Raw genomic sequence first — 27,719 nt, 5'->3', positions numbered from 1 at the left:
GCTGGTGGGGCACAGCCCGCCCGGCGGAGGGGCCGCCGTCGCAGCAGCCCTCTGCCCTCTCTGCTGCCACGGCCTGAGAAAGAACGGGCCGGCGAGCGGGACGAGCTCTTGCATCAGAGGAGTCCCGTAAAGGGTGCCTGGAAGAAGTGTTCTGCAGTTCCCACCCGTTAACTTGCTTCCTCTTAAATACATAAATTTTAAAAAGAAAGGAAGCTGCTCTGGCTGTCGGAGCTTGGTTTCTTTAATTGACGAGTAGCATTACTTCCAATGTATCGTTGCCTCTGGATTTTTTCCCCCCATGTAACGTTGTGCAGCTTTGATGTGCCCTCTTCTAAATACAGCATCATTATTTCAAATAAAGAGACATCTTGACAGACTGAATCGCTGGTGACCCCTCAGTTTGTCTTTCTGGAACAGTAATGGAGAAGAGGGAGGTGTCAGAGTCACCATAGTTGTTCATGTATTTGTTTTAAAGACATTTTTAAAGTTATGAAGTCTGGTATAGCAGAGTATTCTTTATAACGACAGCAAAAACTTTATGCTTGGAACTTTTTCTTCATGTTTGCTGAAACGTTTAATTAGTCTTCTGTGCTCAGTCTCCTTGGTTTCTTTGCTTACCGAACGTGCTATGCGACGCTATGGGAAAGAGGTAACTGAAAATGGCCCATGTCTTGAACGTCTCCAGCTGGCAAACCAGTAATTAATCAGGCACCTAAGTGTATAGTTTCCAGCCTGATTGGTTTATTTTGAAACTATTTGACATCAAAGAAAACTGTGTGACTCTCTTGCCGGCAAGAATATACAGCTGCTTAATGAGGCAGTGTCACAGGCAAAAAGAGTTTACCGATGGGGAACTTTGGTCAGTTTAATTTATTGTCACTGATTCTGATGTGGAAAGGAAAAAACAAGCGAAAGGGAAAAACCACCCCTTGCCCTCTGCAAAGGCTGTCCGCCCGCCGCAGGTTACGCTGGGTCCCCTTGGCGCGGCGATGGGTGGTGCAGGAGGTTGGGTTGGTGCATGGTGGTATTTTTGTGGTGTTCTCTTTGCAGCTTAGTAGCTGTATCGCAGAAAATAATGTGTAATGGTGTGTGTACTCAAGTGTGCGTTGTCAGATTCACCAAAGGAGAGGCAGTAACACCAGTGAAGTGTTTTCAACGCTGTTCTTAATTTTGCCTTCCTTTATATGACCGGTTGGAATTCATCTTCTGTAAGATTACGTATTTTTCAAGCACTCATGAAATGAATTAGGAGGTACACGCCTGGGCGGTGCTGGGGAGAATGAGAGCTTGGTACTTTATTTGGTGCCTTTTCCTTTCCAGCAGAGGAGCAGCAGCTATGATCTTGTACCCGATGCCTTTGTTGCTGTGATGGTTACTCTGTTGTTGTCAGCTGTGCGTTCTTAGGGTTGCCTGGCATATACCCTTTTTATCACTGGCATGACTGACAGTACAGAGTGTTTGGTTAAAGACTTTTTCTCTCGAACTAGGGAAAGGGGCATTCTTAGAGCATTGTTTTGTGCCGCAGATTTTGCCAAACATAAACACGCTCTGCTCTGGCTACACGGTTGCAGGGAAGGGTTGCGATTACTCCGACTGGAACATCTCAGTTCCAGGTTGTTCACACAAAGGCTCCTTATCTCTCATCTCCAGGTGTAAGGCTGCCTGATTTGGTTGCACTTAGGTTATTACACTACCTTACACGACGTTAGCCAGTTTGTAAAGCACAGCGGGGCAGGTCTGTAGAGTGAGGGAGGGCTGGATGCCCAACACCTGCGCTGTACGTGTTGCGGTAGGAGGGTACATCGGACTAGTACTTAAGACTTGTGGACTGAACGCACATAACATACCTCAGTGCACTGTAGTGTAACCACTTATTAATCTCCTTCCCTCCTTCTTCCACCTCAGGAGTATTTTTGCTACTTTATAGTTGCAACCATCCTTAAAAATAGCTATAGAGGAGGTGATCTAAATGTGACTAAATCACTTCTCTTTTTTTTTTTTTTTTACTAGATAAGAACAAACCTGTGGTAAGCGAGCATTAGCAACAAGAAAGCAAGGAAGTTTAACCCTAGTGATCTAAATGTCACTTCTGTTTGTTTCTGCCAGTGCAATGGAAACATCTGATCAGGTTGCTTACAGCTGGATGACATGGCAGAGGGCAGCAGTCACCCGCTCGCATGCCTCTCAAATCGCCAGCAGTTTAGCTGTGCAGAACAGCCACTGGTTTCATTCTGCTGGTTTGGTTTGTGCCCGTGATCTCCGAGTAGCTGCCCAGAACTGGACAAGGGCAGCACAGAGGCAGATTGCTGTTGAGCTTGCGTTTGCTGTATGTGAACAGGACGGAGGTGCTTTCGACCCCTGGTGCTTGGAGGGACAGGGATGGTTCGTGACTCCTGCCTCACCCTCTGTAAGGCCTTGGGGGGGAGGGTGTCACGAGCCAGTAACTTGACAGGAATCTGGGGACTGTGAGAATGAACCTGATTTTCTGTATCAGCCTGAGCCAAACAGCTAAGATGGTTGCTTACGGTTTGTGCAGAGCTGGGTAGATTTTTAACCCAAAACTAAAATAAGGGTTGTGGGTGGAAAGGGAAAGGAATTGTGGGAAGCGAAGATAATTATAGCCACTTTCTGTACCTACAAAGACTGTTAATTTACCTCCTTGAGAGATTAGGATGAAAAAATAGCAGAAATATCTGTATGGTATGTCTGTATTTACTGAAGAGGGCTTGGGAAGGAAAAATAGCACAGCGCTAAGGTACTCCTGTAGCTCACCTTTTACATATCGATATGGTTACTTTTGAAAATTATGGTCTTTTCTAGCAGTAGGGGTGAATGGCCGGGGGTGTGGAGGGGGGTGTGTGTGTGTGTGTGTCTGTATTTATTTCCTACAGTTGTTCAAAAGGCTTATTTTTTTTCCTGCATTGGAAATACTGGAATCTGGAAAGAAAAGCTAGGTATGACTTGCGTAAACCTTGTAATAAAAGAAAGACTCTAGCATTACCTAACTGAAACTTTAAATTGTGTAGTATTTGAGGTTGGGAGGCACCTCTGAGCATCTCTAATCCAACTACCCGCTCTCTTCCCCCAAACAGGGTCAGCCGGAGCAGTTCGCTTCAGGGCTGTGTCCAGTCAGGTTTGGGGGGTGGAGATTCCACGGCCTCACTGCGCAGCCTGTCTCCAGGGGTTGGTTTTGTTCGAGGTTTAAGAAGAATTTCCTGTATTTCAGTGTGCACCTCCAGTCCTGTCACTGATACCTCTGAGAGGAGTCTGGCTGTGTCGTCTTTACTCCCTCCCATCAGACATTTATATGCGTTGATAAGATCCCCCTGAGCCTTCCTCAGAAGCAGCTGGGGACCTTAGCCTGCCGGTGTTGCTCAGGATAAATGCTGGGTCTAATCAAATCAGTGCTGCTCTGCTAGTAGCTCACCTTCGCACAAGGCTGGGAAAGTAGATATTAAGGCAGCACTTCTAAGCTTAAGGGAATGCAAATGAGATTTCTGATGAGTTATTCATACTACCTTCGTATGAAAATAATCAGTGCACCGTTTCCTCAATTTGCAAATGATGAACTGTGGCATGTTGTTCGACAGGGTAGCATTTACAGAGTATATGAGATGAGCAGGTTGTCCCACCCAGGCTCTTTTTGTTCTCCTCAAAAGGTACCTCTGAGTATACTGAATTGCCAGAGAATTTGAAGTTCCTTATTTCGAATCTTTTTTCCAGATCTCTTCCGACATGGAAGCACACTGCAGCTAATAGGCCTGCTCTCAGTATTTGGGAAGCGATCAGTGCTGTTCCCGAGATTTGTTTCTGGTGTTCATTATTTCAGTTTTTCTTTTCCGATTTAGAGCTATCAAAGTTTTGTACGTAGCCATGGTGCCTTTTAGAAACAGAAGTACTACAAAGCTGTTTGATAGACCAGGTAATCAGGCTTTGGGATAGCCGAGTGTGAACACTACCATGTTTTGAAATTACAAAAACTTGATTCCCATGCAGCATTGTGCGGGCTTCAGCGTTTTTCTCAAGGAAAAGGCACTAATTCTCCGAAGAAAAGTCTGTTTCTGCTTTCGGTAGCATCCTTGTTTCCCAGCCTGGCAGTGTAAGTGGTTTGGTTTTTAATTTGAGATGGGAGCGCACTTGTATTCTGCGGAGGATTAAAACCCTTCAGGACGTTAGCAGCGAAGGGTTAAGAAAGGAATTTCACCCAGTACCGGCTAGCTTGAGAGGCTCTATTCCGTCCTGTTGAGTCCTGTTTCGTTTCTTAATGCTTCTGTTCATAGCGTTCAGATGCTTTTCTCAGGGCTGTGACAGATTGTTAGGTGTCTTGATCATCTCTTTTTTCTCTTGTTTTAGCCTCAAGGAATAGGTTCACCCAGTGTCTACCACGCTGTTATAGTGATCTTCCTGGAGTTTTTTGCTTGGGGACTCTTGACAGCGCCCACTCTGGTGGTAAGTGATAGATGCTTAAGCTTTTTCTTGCTGTATGGGAGATGGGGCAATTACTGCAAAGGCACCGGACATCTTCTGAATTAAATGAAAAATATATGTCATCGAGCCGCTCTGTTGTGCGAGTGAAAAGTTTTGTGTTTTTACCTGAAATCAGGAATTAACAATTATTTCCTTAAAGCAGTGCAATGCTGCGGCATAGCTGTTTATGTGCGAGTCTGCTAACGCTCAAGCTTACATGTAAATATTTTCTGACTTGAAAACAGTAAGACAGTAGTGAAATTATCTTTCCTTTCAAGATGCTACAAAAAGTTGGCACACTACAAATGTAAGGACAAAAATACACTTGAAACTTGATAAGATTATGCAAGCACGTGTGTGTGTGTAGGTAAGGAGATCTTTGCTGACCTGGCTTTGCTTTAAACGGAAGCTTCAGAGCGCAGACCCTGTTACACCGGTCAAACCTTCCCTGTGATTAGCGAGACAGTCATACCAACGTGTTTGTACCAACTTATTTTCTCATGTAGTTGGTTGCTTTCCGTTTGGGTTTAATCTTTGAGAGTGACACATGCTTACAAATTAAAAGGAGCGAAGGCTTAAAGATCTCTGGGCAAATTCCACTTAAAGTGCAGTCTCGGTGCGGCTCTGTAAGCTGATGTTAACTACGAACAGTCTCTTGGATATAAACTGCACATCGGTCACCGAACGGAATCCATCTCGCGTGACACAAGTCAGACTGAGAGAGGTGCCTGTTTTAACCTGCTAGGCTCTGGTCACCGCATCGAGAGGCGCTTCGGAACGGTGATGCCTCTCCTCTCTCTGCCCAGCCCCCCGCAGATGACGCAGTAACACGTGGAGAGTCTGGTCTGAGATCAAAATTTTCGAGGTTCTCTGTGGTCTATTTAGATTTCAGACGCTGACACTGGATGACGTGAATCCTTCCCAAAGTGTTGAGAGAACTGAGGCCTCTATCAAGTAAAGCCAAAATCTCACAGTACCTTCCCTGTGAATTAAAGATTAAATCGATTATTTGTGGTGTGTCTTTTTTTTCTTTCTCTGTATTCTGTGAAAATACAAAACTGCTGTGGGTGTGCCACTGCAGAAGTTGGATGCATCATGAGCAGTATTTATAGGTAATATTGTCTAAATGACAGTGTTCGTATTTCTTCCCCAGGTTTTGCATGAAACCTTCCCAAAACATACATTTCTAATGAATGGTCTGATTCAAGGCGTAAAGGTAAGGTGACAGAAGTTAATCGCGAGTACAATTTAAAGTGAATGGTGGGAGGAATACAGGGATGACAGTCAAATGAGAGAAACCTTCAAGAGGTTTTTCAGTGTAGCTTTCACGGTGTAAATAAAAGAGGGGAATAAATTATTGCTGAGAAAGCAAATATGCATCATTTTACTTTTAGTAAGATGTTGCTTGATCTGTACCTGTTGTTTGGGTTCAGCAAATAAAAAGGTAGTTGACTAATCCCAAATGACACACACGGTGTTAAAATTTGAGAATTTTTTACTTGGAGCTTGTTGCTCCAGTGGGATATTTTCAGTGACTTGCGTTTATGTGAATTCTGAATATATAAAGGTATAAAACACAGTTCATAAAACTGCTAGTATGATTGGAGCATCTGCATTTTGAATTTTGCGTAGCTCTGAGGTAGTAAATCTCAAATTTTATGTAACCAGACATGGGATGGATGATCGGTGGTGCTTGACCATAGTGCCTTTGATGCATTGCACTGTAGCCGTCGGCCTCAGTAAAACCAGAGCCCAGCCTGCTATCAGGTTGTGGTGTGGTCGGCTGTCACGATTCTAACCGCTTAGCTCTAACTTAAAATGTTTTGTTTCGTTTAGGGCTTATTGTCGTTCCTCAGCGCCCCGCTCATAGGTGCCCTCTCTGACGTGTGGGGACGAAAGTCCTTCTTGCTGCTAACAGTATTTTTCACCTGTGCACCAATACCACTAATGAAGATCAGCCCATGGTTAGTAAATTCTTTCACACTGGATTTGCCGTTTCTTGTCAGGGTTGCTCCACAATGCTTATGTTTGTGGCGTCGTTGATAAAATATTGTTTGTGCTCCATGGAAGGTTGAGGCTTTTGTATTACTTCGGTGCAAAGTTGGGAGAACGGAGTCAAACTGAAGTAGCTGCCGTGCGGCCAAACGCCTTGGTCAGAATTTTAAGAGCTGCTGGTTTTGAGCTCTGTGCTGTAGGCCCAACTTCCTACTTCAGCACATTTGCAGGAGACAGTAGAATGCTGTCCAGGAAACCGTGCAGGTCTTTATCGTGGCTGTATTACTCAAATACTAACCGACTATACAGAAATGAAAAACCTTACCTAATGCTGGCTAGCGCGTGAAGTAATCATTTGTAACCTAAAATGTGGCTGCAATTTTATACTTTTGTTTCTCAAGTTTTAAAATCCACCAACTTTCACGCTGTGTGCGAGTTAGTAAGCTCTTAACTGGCACGTACGTTCCCCAGGTAGTGCATGAGTCAGAACTCTCAGTGGTGGTGGACTACCCCCGTGCTGTACCTGAGGGTGTAGCTGCAGTGACACAGAGCGCACTGACGCAGGGCAGAGCCAGCTGTTCAGGTAGCTCCGTGGGCCTCTTCAGTTTTCTCTCCGGCCACGCAGGCTGTTTGTGGATTCTTCATCCCTTTTCTGGGAAGTAGCTTGTTCCTAAGCATAGATTAATGTTTTGAATGACGAGTGCTAGCGTCTGTAGCATGAAGATAAGGCCAACGTTGAGACCTCTCTATGGCAAGATTCTCAAAATACTGAAGTTCCTAACTTGCTTTGGGTCATAGGCATCCAGCCGAAGTGAGCCTGACACCTCACTTCCTAGAAGTACTTAAATCGCAGCAGCTTTCTGTAGACGTTACAAAACTATGCTGTTTATCTTTACTCGGTGCGCCAAGGAGGAATTGCGCAACTGTATCGAGCCGCAGTCACAGTGGCTTCATCCGAGTTTATCTTAATACTGGTCAGGAAAAGTTGGACAAGATGATTGACTGTTGAACTGTACTTGGACTGTAAATAGAGACTTTTTGTTCCTGTTTAGCTGTTCTAATTGTTCTATAATGTTCGTAGGTGGTACTTCGCTGTTATCTCTGTCTCTGGAGTTTTTGCGGTGACGTTTTCTGTGGTTTTTGCATATGTAGCAGACATAACCCAAGAACATGAAAGAAGCATGGCCTATGGTTTGGTATGTATTTTTTCGGCTCTGCTCCTGTGGTACCCAGTACTAAGCACTTCAGGCGGTAAAGCTTTGCAAAGTTGTATTTTGGTTTCTTCTCTGGCAAGCTGATTTTAGTCTGGAGTAAGGCTTTTCTGTTCAATTGCTCTTGTCATCCAGCCCCGTATCTCTTGAATATTCTGCTTCTAACTTAAACAAAACGTGACCATGTTAAAAGCTGTCTTGCAGACGTCTGTCTTAACAGTTATTGTCAGTGCTAATGATGTAATTTGAGGGGCTTTGATTATTCCTCCATTGTTTCCCACGCTAGTACTACTCTGTCACCTTTTCAAAAATCTAACCTGTTGTTCCCGGATAATTTTGGAACTGCCGCGGTATGGTACCTGACGACTCCTGCTCGTGTCTCCGCTCCCGCTGCTGCGCTTCGGCTCAGAACAAACGCAGCTCTGTAACTTGTCTGTCTTCAGTTCTTACAACTCGCCGCCGTTTCTCCATTATCTCCCGCTAACCTGCCAGATCTCGGCAGCCTGCACGGCCCCCCGTACTGTGGATTAGCAGAAGGATTTGTTGTGTTCAAGTTAGAGAATCCATTATCGTATTCAGCGGGAAGAGCCGAAAGGAATGGATAGAACTAAAGTTTCTTTCTGCCTGTACGCATCAGGGATTGAGATACGCTGAGAAAGTTCCTTCGGTTTTAAAGTTAATGTATTTCCCAACAAGGCCAGCTGCTTAACCAAAAACTACTTTCTGAAGACCCGCTGTACTGAGTTGGATTAACCAGCATATTAAATTTAATACGCCCACGAGATGTATGATTTTTTTTTTCTCAACGGGCATTGCGTATTTCACTAATACGAAGACTAAATACAGCTCATCGCTTCCCAGAGATATCAGCAGACTGCATAGATAATTAAACCTAATTATGTCAGTACATGCAGGAGTGCTGTGAGCCTCGCATTGCTGTCCAGTTTTCAAAAACAAAAAAAATTGAAATTGTTTTTCTTGAAGAATTTTGGCTGTCTGAAATACACAGCGGCTACCACACGGTCACGGGAAAAAGGTGACTTAATCGCTACCTGATTAAAATGGTTACGCTTCTGAAAATGAGGAAAAGCGGGTAATAATACTGTTGACTGGTATCACTGAAAATCTTACCGGCTGTTACTTGTTCTAGGTTTCAGCAACTTTCGCGGCAAGTTTAGTTACCAGCCCTGCTATTGGTGCCTACCTCGGTCGAGTCTACGGAGACAGCTTGGTTGTGGTCCTGGCTACAGCAATAGCCTTGCTGGACATCTGTTTTATTCTTGTTGCTGTACCGGAATCGCTGCCAGAGAAGATGAGGCCGGCGTCCTGGGGAGCACCCATTTCGTGGGAACAGGCTGACCCTTTTGCAGTAAGCTATTTAAATACGGAATATTTTGTTATTTGTAAATGCTGAGCTTTTGAGACAGGGAAGAGACTGAATTTACCACCTTTCAAGCTTGAAGAACAAAGCCCGTATTTTTTCACGTTCAACCTTGCGTCGCTGCCAATGCTTTTGCCAACCATCTTGCTAAACGTGCAGGGAACGTTTTGGTGGTACCACATAACGGCTCCATTAATTGACATGCTCTTCCGATTCTTGCTTCGTATTTCTGAATATGAAGATTAAATGTTTTATAATACTTTTTTCTTGCCGTAGTCACTGAAGAAGGTTGGCCAGGACTCAATTGTGCTGCTCATCTGCATCACAGTCTTTCTTTCCTACCTCCCAGAGGCAGGTCAATATTCCAGCTTCTTCCTATACCTCAGACAGGTAACTTACTTAACGTTTGGATACGGAGTTGAACAAAAGTGAGTTTACAGGGAAGTTTTCAGTATTGCTGAGCTAATACAGGAAGTGTAGATAACTAGTCTAATTTAAAAGCTTCCAGCAGCTGATTTAAGTCCTCTTGCTGTTCGGGTTTGTCTCTTTTTAGAGAGACAAGAAGAGAGGAGAGAGATGAGCGAGTTAGAAAACGAGTTCTCCTATGTTGTACTTACTTGCGTTATTCTTGGACTACGGGGGTCACTACGTTAAACTGTTTTGTTTATTTTTTGTGGGAACCATTTACTTGTTTTCTGTTGATGCCCCTTTATTTTTGCATACTTGCTCGATTTAAAAAAAAAAAAAAAAAACCCAAAACAAACACCACCCAAGTTTGTTTCTAAGTTAGGGAGGAGTTGAACAATACCGCTGTTCTGCATTGTGTGCTCCCCCACTGATGTTTGCGACATCATGATACACGGTTTACGGTTAATAATCAAACTGCTTTTTTTAATATAGATAATGGGATTTTCATCTGAAAGTGTTGCAGCGTTTATAGCAGTCCTTGGGATTCTCTCCATTATTGCACAGGTGAGTTACGCATTTCGTTGGCTCGGTAACTCTGAGAGAGCTCAGCGCTGTGGAGAACTTCCACCACGCGGCGGTTCCAGAAATGTGACTCGCCTTTTCTGTGCCTGTTTTTCTAAGTCTCTAACAACCGATTAGCACTCGGGCTTTAACTTCCATGGAAAACCAGCTTGCCAACCAGGGTTTGGTTCATTAATATCCAAAGTGTGTTGTGTTGGGGAAACTGAATCCTTTGTGCACCAAAGAAGGGGTGACGGTTTGTTTGTATTACTTGCTAAATGATTGCTGGTTTTTTGGTAGAGGCTCCTGAATACTTGGCAAATACTGCTTTTGGAGAATTTTACTTGGCTTTTTAAAATTAATTTATTTATTTGCATGCGTTTAACATTTAGAATAAAATGTTTTGAGAATTTTTTTTGCTTTTTTAATTTATTAATTTATCTGCAGGAATTTAACGTTTAGAATAAAATGGTATTTTTCTTTTTTTTTCTTTTTTTTTTTTTACTTTTCTCCCCTCTCTGTCAGACAATAGTTTTGAGTTTACTTATGCGGTCCATTGGAAATAAAAATACCATCCTACTGGGCCTAGGATTTCAGATACTACAACTTGCGTGGTACGGCTTTGGATCAGAACCATGGTATGTAAATGTCATTTTAATATCTGAACGACACGGTATTTTTCTGCATTTTATCCTTTACCCAAGGGAGACGCTTAAGTGTGCATACGTGTATCTATGGACACACGTGCACATACATGCGCTCCAAATGCAGGACGCCGTCCGTGCGGGGCGGTTACTTCGAGTCTGTACTTTTTGCAGGATGATGTGGGCAGCCGGAGCTGTCGCGGCCATGTCCAGTATTACTTTCCCAGCTGTAAGCGCACTGGTCTCCCGAACTGCTGATGCCGACCAGCAGGGTAGGTTCTGTCCTGCTGCTTTGAATGCTAGCCAAAGAATACTGCGAGGACGGACACGTCAGGGTGTCGTAGTAGCGCTAGTCGGTCAGCCGGAGTCTTGGCACGGCGTAGCCTGTACGCCTGGGCACAGGGCACAAAGTGTTAACATCCACGTTACTTGGAAGTTGTAATACACGTGTATCGTGTCACTCTGGCACAGAGGGGAATAGGTCCCAACAGTAGCAAAATATTTAGCAAACTCAGTAGGCTCTTTATTTTCCTCCCTTTTCCTCCCTTTTGGCGGAAGTTGGCTTCGCTGGCCAGGCTTCTTACAGTGCTTTCTCTCCTGCGTCAGACAGCGGGAGCAAGCGTATTGTGTGTACGTGCTGGTCTCTGACTGAGCACAGCATGGGAAGGACTGCCCCGTGCCTACAGGGAGATGGAAAAAACCCCTTGGGTGTGCTGCAGCGACCGGTTTTCTGCAGCCCTTGTTTATTGCCACCCGTAGCGCAAGGCCAGTTAGAGAAGCCTTCCTGCTTGCATCGGTTTGAAGGTGAAGAAAGTCTTGCTGATCTGCTCATAAGCCATTAAAAGTAGTGAATGAGAGATGTCTAAATACAGCCAGATAGCAGTGTATTTCACTCTTCCCAGGTGTTGTTCAAGGGATGATAACGGGAATTCGAGGACTGTGTAATGGTTTGGGACCAGCACTTTATGGTTTTATATTCTATATATTTCACGTTGAACTGAATGAACTCCCCATGCCTGAATCGCCCTCAGGAGGTAGCGTGGTCACACAGTACCATTTGCAACAGGTATTCTTCTTTTACTTATTAATTCCAAAAGCAAGAAATTAGGAAGGGGTCACGTGCCCCCCCCCAGGCCTTGAGTGCAATGCTGTATTACATCTTGTTACGCTAACTGTAAACCGAAGGGTCTGGAATCACTCTTGGGGAGGGTCGGTTTGCTTGTAACCAGATGGCATGGTTTGGTGTAACTTCCAGAGAGATACAGCCGACAGCCCTTGTAAAGAGAAGAAACTGAGGGAAGGATGGACTAATAACTGCAGCTCCCCCCTCTTCCCTTGTCTCCCTGACGCTGTATTTACCTTTCCCGTGCTGTACGTTTTTGTTGTCCTTTAGTCTTTTAACCAAGCCCTCTATTTTTTTAGTTCCTAATAAATATTAATTTATTTGTTGAGGAAACTCAGCAGCGAGAACTTGCACTAGAAAAGGAAGTTGGCACACATTAATAAGAACCATCAAAGACGCCACACAGGGACAAATACTGTATCGGCTAGTGTAGCAAGAACAAGTGCTTCCCGCTCTTGCAATTTGTGTAGTTAGCAATTGTTGTCTGGTGACTTGTGTCTAACGGTTCACTAATGCGGTTGGTGTTACTGTTGTTGTTTTCAGAATTCTATAATCCCTGGACCCCCGTTCTTATTTGGAGCCTGCTCTGTGCTGTTGGCACTACTCGTTGCCTTGTTTATTCCTGAACACACGAACCTAAATGTACGATCCAGCAACTGGAAGAAACACTGTGGCAGCCACGGCCATCCCCACAGTCCACAAGCTCCTGGGGAAGCTAAAGAACCATTATTGCAAGACACAAATGTATGACAACAATCCAGGAAGATCTTGGAGACTTTTTTTTCATCAGCAGTTTGGGATACACATTCCAAGTCCACCAGAAAAAAAAGGAACCTCTTAAGGTAATCTTAAGAAGTATCTTTCTGCATGAAATTTGTAGGAATTAAAAAACAAAAAGGAAGTTTCTCCAAAGACGTTGCCATCGAATTATTAATCATTTGCTTTTAAAAACAAACTGTTACATACTTGTCTCTTGCCATGAAATACTGTTACTACTAAACTTTACCTTCTAGTTCAGAGACAAAAAGAAGAAGAGTTGAGGCATGATGAGCATGTGTCCTTCTGTTTCCTCGAGGTGGTGAGCTTTAATTCTAGTCATGCTAAGTCTCAGTGAGACATACTAGCGTCCACGTGGACCCGTTCGTTTTAACGTTGTAAAATCTTGGGTCAGACGATTCGAAGCCTTAATGTAAATGTACTCAAGTAGGGAGAAGGTGAACTGGTATCCTTTACTTCAAAAGTCATATGGCAGGTTTGGGTTTTTTTTAAGTTAAGTTTGTATTACTATAAAAATCACATGAGCACGCTTGCTGAACAGTAAAAGTTATTTTTATGTAAGTGCATTTACTCTTTCTATTTTTGAGTAAACGGTAGCATCAAACACTTGTTTAATATTAAGCGGGTGGTTTGAGCCTCCAAATTTTAATATTGGCTCTAAAACTCTGCTTTCCTGAGTACCGTTTATTATACCACTATATTTCCGATGTTCGCGTAATCATAAAGGACCTCAAAACTTGAATACACAGACTGAAATATAAGCTGATAGCCTTGACTATGTCCGTGTGCTATATCGTGGCCTTTGAGGACTGTCACAATAACCCTTTTGCATTACAGAGCTAATGTTTTAGTCCTAAATTTTCAGGACCCTTAGTACAGAAGAGAGCTTTATACAATTACTGATGTGAATTTCTCTAAAAGTGTCTATTTTTGTGTCCGGTTGTATTATTTAAGTGTTCCTTTGTATAAATTTGTGTACAAAGTATTGTATAGGTTTAAAACGTTTTCATCTTGTGGTTATTGCTTAATGCTTTTTTACCTTTGGACATTCACCATAGTTGACCAAGAGTGGGGGAAAAAAAATATGTAAATACACTGTTAATAAAGTTGAATATTTTAATGAATTTTTAAATAATTGTTACTGTCTCTTAAAACCTTAATTGACGTTCTGCAGTGTAGGTGTGTTACACTTCACCGGGCAGGGAAGAAAGGCGGGCGTACAGGTCCAGCGCTGTGTTTTACCCGTTGGCTAAGGCTGCCTTGAGCATGTCAATGCTCTCCCCTTGGCTCAGCAGCGCAGAGCAGGGCTACGATAGACACGGGCTACAAGAAAAGGGGTCCGTAACAAAGACTGTCGCGCCGCAGGTTCTGCCTCCCCTGTGCTGCTGCGTTGTCACTCCTCCCAGGCCCACTACAGTTGTGTTTGTTTCATTTTAGAGTTGAACAGGACTGGGGGATCTGGAAAGCTACCTCATTTTAATTACCAGCTTCCTGGTTGATAGCAGCTTACGTCTACTTCAAGAGAAACAGACCAAATTCACATTCATTTACACCTACTAAAACTTAACTAGAAATAGTAGCGTAAGCACAGACCTTAGAGCAGGGGGTGGCTGCCATCTGGGGATCGTACGTGCATCGTAGTGCTGGTCCCGTAGCACTGCCTTGCGTGGGGAAATGAATAAGCTGGGAAGAAAGCTCCAGGACAAGGTAGGGTGAATAAAATAGTACCCTTCTGGCACTTACCTCATCTCCGCATTTCAGTACAGTGGAGACATGGGTTTCGTAGTCTTCAAACATTACTAATCAAGAGCTTTTGATAAAAACCATTTAATATTTCCACTGAAACTTACACGTGCCAAAACAAGTGAATATAGGTTAACACGGTGCTGATTTACAAATACACACATTTTGCACTGCAAAACAATCCACTTCCTTAAATATACAATCCTCTGGCTGCACTTAAAGATACCTTTAACAACAAAAGTATGTAAATAGTCATTAAAAAAAGTGTAACATTTTGTACATTGCAAATACTTGCATGCCACCAAATGAAAGGTGGCACAGAATGAATTTGTTACATGATTCTAGCATTTGCAGAATAGTAGTAGAACAAGGTGAACAGACTCAGCCCACTTAAACTCGAACATTAGGAGTATCTTACATTTCTGTACAGTTGTAAAGTATGATAGTAAAAATGAAGTAGCTTTCAGATGTTGTGAAACTTTCAATAGTTAACTGTTCAGATACTTCATCTTACAATGTCTTTTGCACAGTGGCCTGCAGAATATGATACTGACAGATTAATAGGAAAGTTAGGGTAGCCAAGAGTAAGAGTTTTAAATTATAATTTTATATCTTCAGTGAAATAATTTAGCATCTTTAATATTAAATATATTTTGTAAGTCTCTATGCAAGTCAAATAAGCTGGTTCCAAAATTAAGCAGGTTTTTAATATTAAAACTGTAAGGGAGGATTAGTGAGGCAGGCATGCTAACTTACGAGCTTGACCACTATTAAAATTGACAGCATCACCCTCGTCTCCAGCACTTTCTAGTTGCATCATCCTTTCTCTGAAAGGAGTCAAGGAAAGTATTCCTAGAGCAGCGTTCTCTCCCGGGGAACGCGGGAGTCTACATTTCATCTGTTACAGAGCCACGCTTGCCAAGTGCACTGACTTCTTTGTTACAGGAATTAAGTGGGTTTTTAGGAAGACTACGGGGCTCCAATATACTACGAGAAGATTCTGCACAGCCCTAGTGGCTTAACTACGGCCTTGTTCCCAGCCAGGCCGAGGCTGCTTAAAGCTTTATCTTTTCTTCAGGCGCAAGAATCCTGAAGCGTCATCCAAGTCAGTCAAGACACCTTTCTCAAAGCAAACAGGTTCAGACTTAGAAAATCATGTCAGTTCACACTGATACTTCGCTAATACACTATATTATTACAGGACATCCAAAAGCCCCCCAAATGGTTAAGAGAGGACTCTTACTTTAAGAACCCTGTCTACTATCCCGGAAAATAAGCTGAGGCTGGCGTTACTGCAGCTTTTGGCGACGGTTGCGCTTTTGTTGGTACGTACGGTTTCAGGTACTCTGTAGAACAGCAGAAACAAGATACTGTTCATAGAACCCTACCTATTAATACCCTTTAAGTACGTGTCAAATAAGGTCTTGGTTTACTATTGCCATACATACCCGAGTTAAGTGCATTTTGACTAAGGCCTCGTAAAGGAATGCTGTCGTCTTTTTTCTTGAAATACTTTGATTCCAGCCCCGGGTTATCACCACTAGAAATAAAAAGGCTAATGAAAACTTAAAACAAAGGTAGGCGGGTAGGTAGCAGAGCATTAACAACAAGTGTGGATACAGACTCATTCAGAAAAATCTTAACTTGAAGCAGAACTACTGCGTTCCTATGAACCTTATCCTTCAAAGATAAACCATCACCGAGTAGCTTAAGAACAGTCTAGAACTGATTTTTTGACTGACCCATCACCTGATAGCCTTCGACCTGTCACCAGGAGGGACAATGAACTTTTGTTCCTTGGCACCCGCTCCTGAAAGCGTGGCTCTTTGCTTGTTATCTACAAACCATGCCTAGTGACCAATTAAGTCTGCCACACCTTTGAATTCATGGACATGGCGATGCAGAAAGGCCGATCGCAGAACTGGCTTGGTACTGGCAATGTTTTGCTCGGTTCCAGACACACGTAGAAGACAAATGGCTTTATAAAATAATAATTTAAAAACCCCACTAAAAACGCAATAGATGACACTTACTTCTCCTTATTTGCTGGATGACTAGTCGCAGTCACCGTCTGAACATCTGAACATCGATTCATTTTAGAAAGCTGCGTGTTAAACTGAATCTGCAGAAACGCAAGAGTTGCAGGTTAAAGAGAGCTACTCCGGGTGCGATGGTCCACCGGTAAGCGTATTCAGAGAGCGAACTTTGCAGGGATTAACGTTTCTGTTCTTTGCATAGCACTTCCGTGCAGCAAAGCATGCAAGAATAAGCAACCTAAAAACAAGCATTAGCTGTTACTAATAGCGATAACGTTCAAGACAGGGAGTTCAGGAGTACCGGGGTATACAGTAAATATCTTCGGCATTTTGAGAAATACTCAAAACATTAAGCTTTGATATTTTTATGCTATCGCATTCTTAACCAAACAGAAGAGTCAAAGCACCTGCCTTTGGTACTGGACATTGTGAATTGACATTTTTGTTGTGTGCTGGTTCCGGAAAGTTCTGGAAAGCATACAGAGGAGAAATGGGATGATTGATTCCTGAGCTGGGAAAGGATGGTCGGTCAGGCTGTAAGAGAAATAGAATACATCCGTAAAGGAGAAAAACAATTCTTGAAGTAATTGTTTGTAGAGATTCAAAATTCCAAAATGAACAGCTAACCACAATTACAAAGCTAACGCTCATTTGAGTCTTCCTGACAGGAAGAAAACATCACCGTTCAAGATTCACGTTCTTAAGGAAAACTTGTAACTTTTAAAAAAAGTTAGACGAGTGGACCACTCTTAGCTAATAATTATAAGCTCATAATAAGCTACGCACCCTGTAAACGACTAATACATTAAATGTATCTAGCTAAAAATCAGAGACCTCTTTGCATGAATATGCCCTTCCACTACTGAGTAAGCAGCTCATCCATTGCTAGGTGACAACAGACATCTGCACACACGGAGACGACAAAGAATAAGAACCAATAAGCTATGGTATTTAACGATGATAGTAGGTAATGTTTGTTACCCCTTATTTTCATGTTTCTAAATATCACTAATAAAGTATTCAAAGAGTACATTTTCAGCCTATACAAGGATAATTAGTATGTGAGTTAACCTCACCACACAAAAATGCCGCCTTCCCCCTCCCTTCACCCTGCACTTCATCTTTTCCAAGCTAATTTTGCATTGTTTTGTGTATTTTAATAAGTAAGAGCTTAGAAATTCCAACTTAGGTGGCCAGGGCATCAAGTAGCACCCAACAAGGTATTATGTTGTTAAAAAAAAAAAACCTAAATGAAACAAAACAACAAAACCCACGCCCACCTGAAACTACAGGGCACAAAGAAGATGAAAGCACTTTTCTTCTTCCCCCTTTTAAGGCCATACATTTCAGGAAATAACGGCTACATCATAACCAGCTTATTTATAGTTGTATCTTACCATGCCATGAGGTGAAATGGCAGTCCTACCACCACCATGTGTGCTGGCAGAAGTCTCTAGCTTCTTTGCCATCTGAATTTCATTCAGCTGTTTGTTTAACCATGTGATTACTGAAGAGAGAAGAAAAAGGTCAAGCTCACTTCCTAGCTCTTAGAAGCTGTTTAAAACAGCAAGTAGTCCTTCCTCACAAAAAGTGACCACTTGGGGGGCTATTCTTCCTCCTTAAGCTCAAGCATCACTAGAAGTCCTAGTCTCATGAAAGGCCATTTTGTTCAAGCTTCCTCCACCCTACATGCCATTCTGTTCCTCCCTCCAGAGTTAGCCCCCCACACACACGCTACCCCGCGCAACCACAAGCACCAACTGCAAAGGAAGCCTTCTCTACTCGCGGCTCTAGGTTGTTGCGTACCCACTACAGACAGAAGCTTATTTCCCATAAAGGACAATAAATCGCAGCTCTTCACAAAAAAAGAACACAGGTAAAGCAATATAGTTGCTTCCACTAATTTTCAGCAGCAGCTAGATCACTGTGTCATCTTTACAAAGGGAGAAATGAAATTGTATAAACCTACCGTTTTCATTGGTTTTCAGTAACTGCTTACTTTCTTCTAGTTTTTGTATTGTAGTTTCTAGCTGTTCTTGTAGCTTGCAAACCTGCAATATATTCCCATAACAACTGTAACACTATCAGAAGCTACTACTAATTACAAACTGAAGACAAAATATAAATAAATTAAAAGGATCTATGAAGTTGTTCTAAAATTATTTAAGAAGTTTGAGCTCAGTTTTTTACAACAGCAATATGATAATTCTTGTAAAAGAAGCCCTACTTTTAGCTAGGGTTTCAACAAGATGACAGCCAGAAACCTTTCTGACCTTAATTTTTCTATGACTAAATAACGCAAGGACTCTAAGCAGGGGAATATACTTAATGGGAGAAGTAGTTCGCTCTGTTCCTGTTCTTGCCTCCTTCACCACCTTTCAAATGAATATGCCCTCTAAAGCATGTTGACTCATCCATTATATTGCTTTGTACTCTTAATATAATTTTAGTTTTCTTCCATACAGAGGGTGGCTCTTACAAATCAGTTTAACATGAAAAAAAATGAAAAGTTGATTACACGTTTAAATAAACGTGTTAACTGAGAAAGAGAGTACATTCTATTCTACGGAAAGATTTAAGACCTTACTGCTGTAAATCAGTAAGTTAAAAAACAAAACCCAACACACTACGTACAATAGCATTTACAGGACAGAGGGTTAACCTCTCACAGTACCTCCTGCTCTTTCATTCGAAGAGACTGTCCCGTCTCCTGCAATTCCCTCTGCTCTTTTTGAAGTCTCTCTTCTTTTTCTGCCAATAGTTTTTCCTGTTGAATTGTTACTGTATTTTTCAATTTTAATTTACTCATTAGAGTTTTCAGGTCTCCTTGTAACTTCTTGATAATTTCATTAGCCTATTAAAAAAAAATAATAAATCGGATATTCTCAAAATAAACACCTAAAAATAGGGAAGACATTTCATAAGGATAATAGCATGTTCAAACAAACCTTCAGAAGTTCAGCTGACAGCGACTTGATTGTTGTCTCTAGTTTTTCAATATGACTTTGTTTCTTCTCCGTACTCTCTTCCAGTATCGCCTTTAAAAGAATATTAAAGATATTGTAATAAAGATACGTGATAGACATCGCTTGCGATTTCAGGTAGAACCTCAATAATTCTTTGAGAGCTAATCCTTACAAGAAATTCAGTCCTCGCTTTTCTGTCAAATTACATAGGATCTCAATTCATCCTTTTTTTTTGTTTACAAAAAGTACCACTAACTTTACTCCAGTACCACAATACTAGAACAGTAGCGACCGTTGTAAAACTGAGTCCAACATACTTCTGATGCCGTAATTTAGCATCTTTAACTACATTTGAAAGCTTACTCGCTGTATTCATAAAAACTGATCAGCTGCTAATCTATAGAGACTGCAATCAAGAAGGTTCTATAGAGCTTCAGAGAAAATTATTTTGAAACTAGAAAGAACCTTTTGTTCTTGCGTCGCATCTAATACTTCTTTTGTTCTAATAACTAGCTGATCTTTATCTTTGATCTCTTGTTCCAGAACAGCAACCCGTGTCTGTAGCTGATTAATGAGCTTCTCTTTTTCATGGCATTCAGCATCCAGAGTAGTGTTCTCCCGACGCAGTGACAGCACCTCCTGCTTTGCTCTTTGACATTCCTAGAATGTTGGGAAGGAATTTTATTTTATTTTATTTTATTTAAGAAAACCTGTAATAGAAATTTAAACATATATCTAAACAGTAAGCATAACGTGGAATGAAGAGGAGCTGAACAAACTTAATATGCTGTATTTTCTGTTACATGCATAGGCAGGCAGTGTTAATGCTCTAAAAATAGTAAGTTTAGTTATGGAAATTAATAAGCCATACATCTTCTATTCCAGAAAGCTTTGCTTTCAGTTCCCTGACTGTGGAGTCTCCTTTGTATCTCCTTTCTGTTAGATCTTTATTGATGACCTCGAGTTCTGAGAGTCTGTTCTGCAACTGTTGAATACTTTTCTGATGCAAATTTTCTAATTCCTTTTTCTGTTGTTCATGCTGTTGTTGGTACTGAGCTTGTGCCTATGAGAAGCAAAGAAACTAAGCAGTTATTCAATGAATCTGAAAATTAAGCCAAGAAACTATTCACATATAAGAATACTGTTCATTCTTTTCTGTTGTCATACCTGCAGAGCTCTTTCCTTCTCATTTGTCAGCTCCTGCGTGTGTTTGTTTGTTAGAGCTGTAGTGTATGATGTCCATTCATTTTTCAGTTTGTCTAGTTCTCGGCTCTTCTCTGACAAGCTCTGTTTGGCAAAGCATGTAAAGTTTTAAAAATTTAAGCATTTCAGTCAATACTGAATGATTCTTTACTGTTACTTCTTGTAAAGGACATGGAATTATTAAGAAAAGTCTAAATTTCAGCACAAGATGCCAAAATACCTGTTCATTCTGTAAACAGGAAAGTAAGGCACTGAGAAGCTAAAGAGCACCTTTCTGACACTGTGGATAAAATAATCTTCATTTCCAATTGTATTTTCTTTCAACTACTATTTAAGAGTGAAAAAACAGTCTGCTGATGTTCCCTACCCTTATAACACAAAGTGCTCGGGGGGGGGAGGGGGGGAAGGAAAGGGGAGTTCCTCAGCAGCATCTTTTCCTCTTTTTGATTTGTAATTCTGCATTCCAGTTCAGCAAACACATTCCAGTTAACTCCAACTGAAACTGCAAAGATGAAGTAAGCAAGTATTCCATTCCAAAAAAGCTCCATAATAGGAGTTTTAATGGAATTTTTCTGTTTCCTGATAGTTAAAAAGTCACCTTGATAATTCGAGAATTTGACCCAAATCATTCTCCTGAAACACAAAAGTGAAGTCATTACTGGGCTGACTGCAAAAATCAGAAAGCAGTAGAGTAACATGAAGTCCAAGACTTCGATTTGTTTACCATGGTTTTACAATTTTTCCAAATACAAGGATTTCCAACCATTCACGGAATATGTAGAGTATATTTATCTTCACACTGTGATATATTGAGTATATAATTTGTGTGTGCTTATACAGCCAGACCTCTGTACAAAATAAAGTAAAATTCTGTTTTAGTACTGCAAGAACTAAATTTTATTCTTCAGTTGCATGCTTTACTCATTCTTAAGAAAAGCTACAGTAGACTACTTTTCTTCTTTTCACTCACTCCCAAGTCAACTACCTTGACCAGGTAGCAGCTAACCAACCAGCCCACAAGAAGGTACATTTTCCAGATTAAATTTCCTGTTGTAAATTGCACTTTTTTTAAAAATTTACATTACCTGTTGAGTGTAGCTCAGTTGTCTGGTAAGATCCTCTTCAGTTTTTCTAAGCTTTTCTTCCAACATCATTTTGTCTTCCTATGTACAAATTGACATCAAGTCAAATCCTTAGCCCCCAAAACACAAGTAGTATTTAGCTTCCATTTTATCAGCATACCCTGCCTAAGCAGCCACATACCCATTATATTTGTGGAAAAATCATCTTATTAAATAAATTTCATATTGAATAAGATAATTAATAAACTTTTAAAAAAAGGTAGTAGCTCACAAGGTAAAAACCCTGAATTAAATTCTTACCAAGTTTCTATAAGGAAAATAAAGACTTGTTTACAAAGGAGTTGCATGAACAACAAATCAAATGAAATACTGTAAATTTATATTATTAAAATGGCTGGTTAGGCGGCTATAAACATGACAGCACAGTAGGGGAGACACAAATCCCAGGCTATGAAACTGAAAACAGACAACAGTCAGACTAGGAGACCATTAATTTTGCATTAAATAAAACCTAGCATGCTACCAACTGCATCAACATTACGATTTTAATTTATAGCTACTAGCCCTTTGAAGTCCATAAAGGCTTAGAATTATATACACACACATGCTTTCCTACACCCAATGGCAGAACACAGACACTGAAAGTTTACAGTATTTTACTTCTGCCGTTGATCTGGCAATCAGCAGAAGACTATGAAGCGTGAGACACTGAAGCATTCAACAGCTGCATACTGCATGCACCGCACGTGTACAACACCTGATCCGCCAGTTCAAATTACACCGCTTGGTTGAATATACACGTAATATTTTCATTGCTAGACTAACAATTTAGTTTTACAACGTGCACCCAAATAACTGCATGCAATGACATATATGCACTAAAATAAAAAATAAACCAGAGTATGTACAATTTGGTACATACCTCTGAAGTATTAAGACCAAAAGAATGCTTAAGTACACACAGCATCAAGGCCTACTTGCAGCTATGACAAGCCTTCATTTTACCTTAAGGCATTTCAAACAGCTGGCTAAAAACTTCTTTATTTCTGCATCATTTCCTGGTAGGAATTTTAGAGAGAGATGGGTAAGATGTTTAAAAGGGTTGGTCTCCACTACATTTAAAGAGACGGGTGTGTGATCTAGAACAGATGCTGAAGAAACTAGCTGCAGCAAAAACCTAGGGAAAATAAAAAATAACCAGATGTTTAGCATATTTCTTTTCCTGAAACTACCTGTAGATCCTACAAGCTATTTTCAAATAAAAAACATTGTTATATGTGCAATAAAAGGCTGCCCAGTTTTTGTTTGAAAAAGAACTATGAAATTCAATCCCTATGTTGCAGTTAATACTACAAATATCAACCAAAATGCTTGCACCTTATCATAAGAAACGTACAAAACTAATCAGTTTCTTTATTTGTAAAATTTTCAGAAGCCCATCTTAGACTTAGGAGTCCAAAACCAAGTAAGGCCTTTGTAATCACATTCAAAAGGAAAACAGACTCCTGACTTTTAGGTATCCTACAGGCTAGTAAAATTCATAGCCCACAGTATATACTTCAGAAAATGGCCTGACTACTGGAGTGGAGCTAGGTACTCCGGACAGGGCTTTCCTCGGTACCCACACAAACAAAAAATAACATATGAAAAGGCCACTACAAGGAAGGGTGGACCTCAGGTCTCACCCCTCATATACTAATATCTGAACGCTGAAATGAAAGACAAAAAATCCTTGTCAGGATGCCTTATAACTTTGCCTTCTCCTGTGAAACAGAATGATTTACACCTCGGTCCATCAAATTCAAATTAGCTCCCTAGCGTTAAACTGTTAGGGGGAAAAAAAAAAAAAAGAAAAAAGGACCAGTGCTGCATCCTTGCACTTCTGCTGCCTGTGAAGCTTGCCAGCTTCAACTCAGATGGGGAGACCGTTACTAGACTGCTCCATCCTCCTGAGACTTAGGTTTTGTCAGCAACATCCACTGACTGATATCCTGATGCATCCAGGGAAGGTTAAATTATTCTTGTTCTACTGACTCTTCTCAGTCTCAGTGGCTGACAAGTATTTTAAGACCTCAACACATACACACAGAGTAATATGGCACTCACTTATTACCTACCTTGGGATATCTTTGTTCTGTTCCTGAATGCATTGCTGAAGCAGATCTATAAATTTCTGTGGGAAAGCAGAGAAGTCTACCAAGAGACCTTGCTGGGATTTTAAACTACATAAACAGATTGGAAAAAAAAAATATTAACAATATATAGAAGTGTAATTTATTTCCTATGAAGTATTTTGTTTACACTAGTAGAAAGAACTCATTCTGATCGTTAAAAGTTCACTAGCATGTTATTTTCAATCCTGAACACGGAAGAAATGTGATCACGTCTTGGATAATAATCACCAGAGGATATTTTTGATTTCAAGAGTTCTTGCAAATGGGCCACACTAAGAAAAAAAATGAAGTTACTGTGGCAGAATAAATGTGCTCCTTTGAGTAGACGTCTTCCTTACAGCACAGAGTGGTAATGTTATTGGATAGGGGCACATGGAAGAAACAAAGGACAACGAGGGGAGACTCAACCGTCATCAAGACTTTATCTGCCTACTTGTTCATTTAATTGCACACCTTCACCATAGAGGCAGTAAACTCAAAGATAGAAACAGACACGCAACAGTGTTTGCACAAAGCTATACTCTGTGTAACAAAACACTTTTGCCCATCTGTTTTACGAATACTACTTTACTTTTACCTTTTGATCCACACACTGATCACATCTCTCTTAAAAAAAAAAAAAACACACCACCAACAAAAAAACAAAAACAAAACCCCCAAACAACAAAGCAGAAACTCAACTGTTCATGCCTGTTGCCCAGATTTGATGATCAAATTCTGAGCAAGTAAAATGAGACCCAACAGTACAATTACTATGCAAGAAACCCATAAGACAAAGGCTCAGATCTGTGAATCCATGTCCATGCAAACAACTTTCCTCTTGCAATTACTTCTTGAAATAGTTCACACACATACAGTAGTCTGTAAGAAGTAGTTACGACAAACAGAAGATGCAAGTAGTAATATAAAATGTGGTACTGTAGCTATGCAGGGAACTTAACATCAGGATTCTGTCACTCATCTGTATAATCTTGAGCCAATCACTTTCCTGTACTTGGCTGTTTCACCAACCGGTCAAAGAGAACAATACTACCAAAATACTGACAAAACTCCACAAGTGAAAAATGCCAAAACCTAAATTCTAAGATAGACCATTCTAAGCTGAAAATATTCCTTCGTTCTTTTTTGCTATTTAGAAATGTTTCACAGGCAAAACGTTATAATTTCACTGACCTTTGAAAATCTTCCTCAGATATGACAAGGTTATAAAGGAAAAAAGGATCAGTATCATCAGTCAATCGAACAGCTAAATCCTGGAAAGACAGACGTTTAAATATGATTTAAAATACTATAAACCACCCTGTAACGACTGTTTAAATATTGTAAACCAATATTGCAAACTGTATTTAATGTTTTTACTGTTTAACCAAAAATAAGATAGAATTGTGGCAACTAATTCAGAAGGTGGAAAACATTAACGCTTAACACAACTCCACATATTACAGTGGGAAAAACAGGAAAGCTATTTCTCACAAAAATAAACCAGGTAAAAACCTTCAACTTTGAGCAGTAAAGGCTTGAAAATTCAAGGTGTCTTCATCATTTTACAGAAAGAAAACTATTTGGTAGTTTTCCCCATCATGAAATTGAGTGTAGCACTAGCAGTCCACTGTAATGGATCACAAACACATCATTCCCATAACTGGAAGTTTTTCAGAGCATACTGCTCCTAAAAGTTTAAGAAACCACCTCCTGAAGAATTTATATATTGGAATACCGAGCTTCGCAAAGCAAACATAAAATGGATACAGCTGAAGTCCAGTAAGCTCCTAAGGAAAATTGTAGCGTTACACCGCTTAGCTTTTAAAAAGAAACTCATTTGTTTGCTGGAGGTCTACATAGTGTTTTGGAAAAACTGCCCTCTCTGTAAACATTAGTCTTTCATTACAAGGCTGGGGTTATGCGAAACACCTGGCACATTAGGCCCAGGCACCCATTCTCTATAATGAGGCTCAAACCTGTGTGAAGAATATAATATTCCCTAGCAGAGGAAAGAAAGGAGATAGAAAGCTGACAGCTCTTCCAACATAACTGAAGTGTGACCATAGCACACGTGCATACACAGAACTGAAACAAGTTTCAGTAATTCAGATACTGAATTACTGAATTAGTGTATCACTAACAAAACTCTGAGTTGGAGATGTATAAACAAACTTAGGGATTTACATGCGCAGCTAGCTTATGTTAAAACTAATGCCACCCCAAACCAACTAGGGCGGGTTGTTGAGTAGTATAAGAATGCCTGCTTGGTTTGATGTCCCATTAACCGATCCAAGGATTTGAAGTTACCTTTTTAGACTGCTCACTCACTGATGTACCCAACTGGATTCCCAGGCTCCTGCCGACACAGGCTGCAACTTGGTACACAGTTCTTAATTGAACTGCTTCTTCACACTTAATATTATCGTTGTCACAGTTAGCAGAATCTTACAAAAAATGCTGTACTCCTTTACAAACAAATCTTTACTCGGTAACACTATAACCAACTAATGACCAATCTTAACATCATGGTAGGTGGATGTACAGTTTAAGTGACAAATTAGACATACAACAAAAAAGATTTTATAACCTCCAGTAGTAATCTCATTGCTATTTTTCCTAAGAAGATTTTTTTACTGCAAATTTAGTACATTCCTTCCTTCCTACTCCCACTGGATGAATTCCAAACATTCAAAGACTAACACACTTATCAATAAAAAGCAAAATGTTAAATTCACATACAAGTTGTCATTTTTGCTAGTTGAGATGAGGACTTTGCAAAGACAACTGCTGCTCTACATTCTTAAATAAGTGTTGAGTATATTTAAAGCGAGACTGCTCTTAAGCTCTAACTCGGGTTCCTCTGAGAGTCTCCAAATACTTTTAATTTGCAAGTTTACTAAGACCTGTGAACAGCCAAACTAAAAGAGAGGGCTAAAAAGGCTAGGAAAAAAAACCCACCATACCAAACCAACTAAATTACTCAAGAAATTATATCAAAAATAAAATCAGGTCAAGTGACAAACATACTAAAATCCTATTTTGCTTTTCCTTTGCCCGTTTGTCCTCTTATACAATGAAATTCAGATAAGACCTAATGAATGACACAAATATAACTAATCCACAAACCTTTTTATGAACAGGATTAGAAATTGACAGTAGCTCAATATTCACTCGAACATTTAATCTCCTGTGTACAAAAAGATGAAACTTAGTAACAAATCAAGAAAACATTCTCCAAATAACATGCGTTCGCAGCCACGTTACAGGAATCAGACGATGTTTAGAAAAAAAAATTTAGGCAGAAATATCAAGAAAGTTCCCATTGATGACTACTGCTAAGATATCTGAAAGCCCCACAGTTTCAGTTATCATTACAGCTCCTCAGTCAGCTCAGGGTTTTTTGTTGTGTTATCCGCCAAACTTTAAATAGCAAGGCAGAAGTTTTGAAACTCTGTCCAGAAACTAGAACCTTTGGAAATGCCTGCTGAAATTTATTAACGATTGCTGAAACTTTTGATGATCACTTATACAGCACTACCTTGTCTTCATTTACTTCTTGTTGAGTAATCCGAGAAGTTACTTGCATTACAAAATACAGCCACAGACATCAGCCTTTCTGTGCCTTCTAACACAGGCAAGCCAAAGTAGCCCTAACGCCTGCATACACCGTCTAATCGAGATAGGACCTATATTGCTGAAATTCACTGTATTTTTAATAGACACTTCACATAAAATATTTCCTGGGCTTTCCCAAACACCAGTGCTAAGCCACGCACGCGGGTGCTCCCAAACCCACTTATCCCTCGGCAGAAACCGATCGGGACGGACGCGCGGGCTCGCCCACGCCGCCGGGGCAGTAACGAAGGAGCTGAAATGCCCCGGGAGGCCGCGGTGAGGCCGGCTTCAGACGGCGAGGAGGAGGAGGAGGAGGAGGAGGAGGCGGCGGGCCTGCCCGGCGGGCAACCG

At 40.8% G+C, this 27,719-nt stretch overlaps 2 protein-coding genes across 3 annotated transcripts in view; one reads left to right on the top strand and one right to left on the bottom strand.

Moving 5' to 3' along the window:
- Positions 1-4,339: 4,339 nt before the first annotated feature.
- HIAT1 (hippocampus abundant transcript 1) lies at positions 4,340-13,691 on the top strand. The gene is made up of 11 exons (XM_009333746.1): positions 4,340-4,449; positions 5,621-5,683; positions 6,304-6,431; positions 7,544-7,658; positions 8,824-9,042; positions 9,331-9,444; positions 9,955-10,026; positions 10,549-10,661; positions 10,842-10,939; positions 11,570-11,733; positions 12,334-13,691. Exons 2-11 carry the CDS (start codon positions 5,657-5,659, stop codon positions 12,538-12,540), a joined length of 1,257 nt encoding a protein of 418 aa, XP_009332021.1. The 5' UTR covers positions 4,340-4,449; positions 5,621-5,656; the 3' UTR covers positions 12,541-13,691.
- Positions 13,692-14,179: 488 nt separating this feature from the next.
- SASS6 (spindle assembly 6 homolog (C. elegans)) overlaps positions 14,180-27,719 on the bottom strand; it is a 14,117-nt gene continuing 577 nt past the window's right edge. Inside the window, exons 2-18 of one of the 2 annotated variants that reach the window (XM_009333743.1) lie at positions 26,880-26,940; positions 24,945-25,024; positions 23,715-23,819; positions 22,603-22,774; positions 21,601-21,678; positions 20,480-20,599; positions 20,184-20,375; positions 19,778-19,972; positions 19,295-19,384; positions 19,021-19,200; positions 18,316-18,397; positions 17,744-17,853; positions 16,758-16,880; positions 16,344-16,432; positions 15,759-15,850; positions 15,554-15,656; positions 14,180-15,429 (exon numbers count right to left, since the gene is read on the bottom strand). In XM_009333743.1, the coding sequence (XP_009332018.1) occupies positions 15,571-15,656; positions 15,759-15,850; positions 16,344-16,432; positions 16,758-16,880; positions 17,744-17,853; positions 18,316-18,397; positions 19,021-19,200; positions 19,295-19,384; positions 19,778-19,972; positions 20,184-20,375; positions 20,480-20,599; positions 21,601-21,678; positions 22,603-22,774; positions 23,715-23,819; positions 24,945-25,024; positions 26,880-26,940 (1,855 nt within the window). In that variant the 3' untranslated portion in view covers positions 14,180-15,429; positions 15,554-15,570. Of the gene's footprint in view, positions 15,657-15,758; positions 15,851-16,343; positions 16,433-16,757; positions 16,881-17,743; positions 17,854-18,315; positions 18,398-19,020; positions 19,201-19,294; positions 19,385-19,777; positions 19,973-20,183; positions 20,376-20,479; positions 20,600-21,600; positions 21,679-22,602; positions 22,775-23,714; positions 23,820-24,944; positions 25,025-26,879; positions 26,941-27,719 lie in introns of both variants that reach the window. The other variant, XM_009333742.1, reaches the window with a different exon arrangement.

This window comes from Pygoscelis adeliae, unplaced genomic scaffold (assembly GCF_000699105.1).
Source record: "Pygoscelis adeliae isolate BGI_AS28 unplaced genomic scaffold, ASM69910v1 Scaffold10, whole genome shotgun sequence".
Lineage (NCBI taxonomy): Eukaryota > Metazoa > Chordata > Aves > Sphenisciformes > Spheniscidae > Pygoscelis > Pygoscelis adeliae.
Note: the sequence above shows the minus strand (reverse complement) of the source record. Positions and strands in the feature narration are given on the sequence as shown.

Bases quoted from the DNA above. Each gene is read 5' to 3' on its own strand.
- HIAT1 (XM_009333746.1), top strand. From the start codon at position 5,657: ATGAATGGTCTGATTCAAGGCGTAAAG. The intron at 9,445-9,954 runs GTAACTTACTTA...TTTTTAATATAG, and splicing joins TCTTCCTATACCTCAGACAG to ATAATGGGATTTTCATCTGA. The intron at 10,662-10,841 runs GTATGTAAATGT...TACTTTTTGCAG, and splicing joins GGCTTTGGATCAGAACCATG to GATGATGTGGGCAGCCGGAG.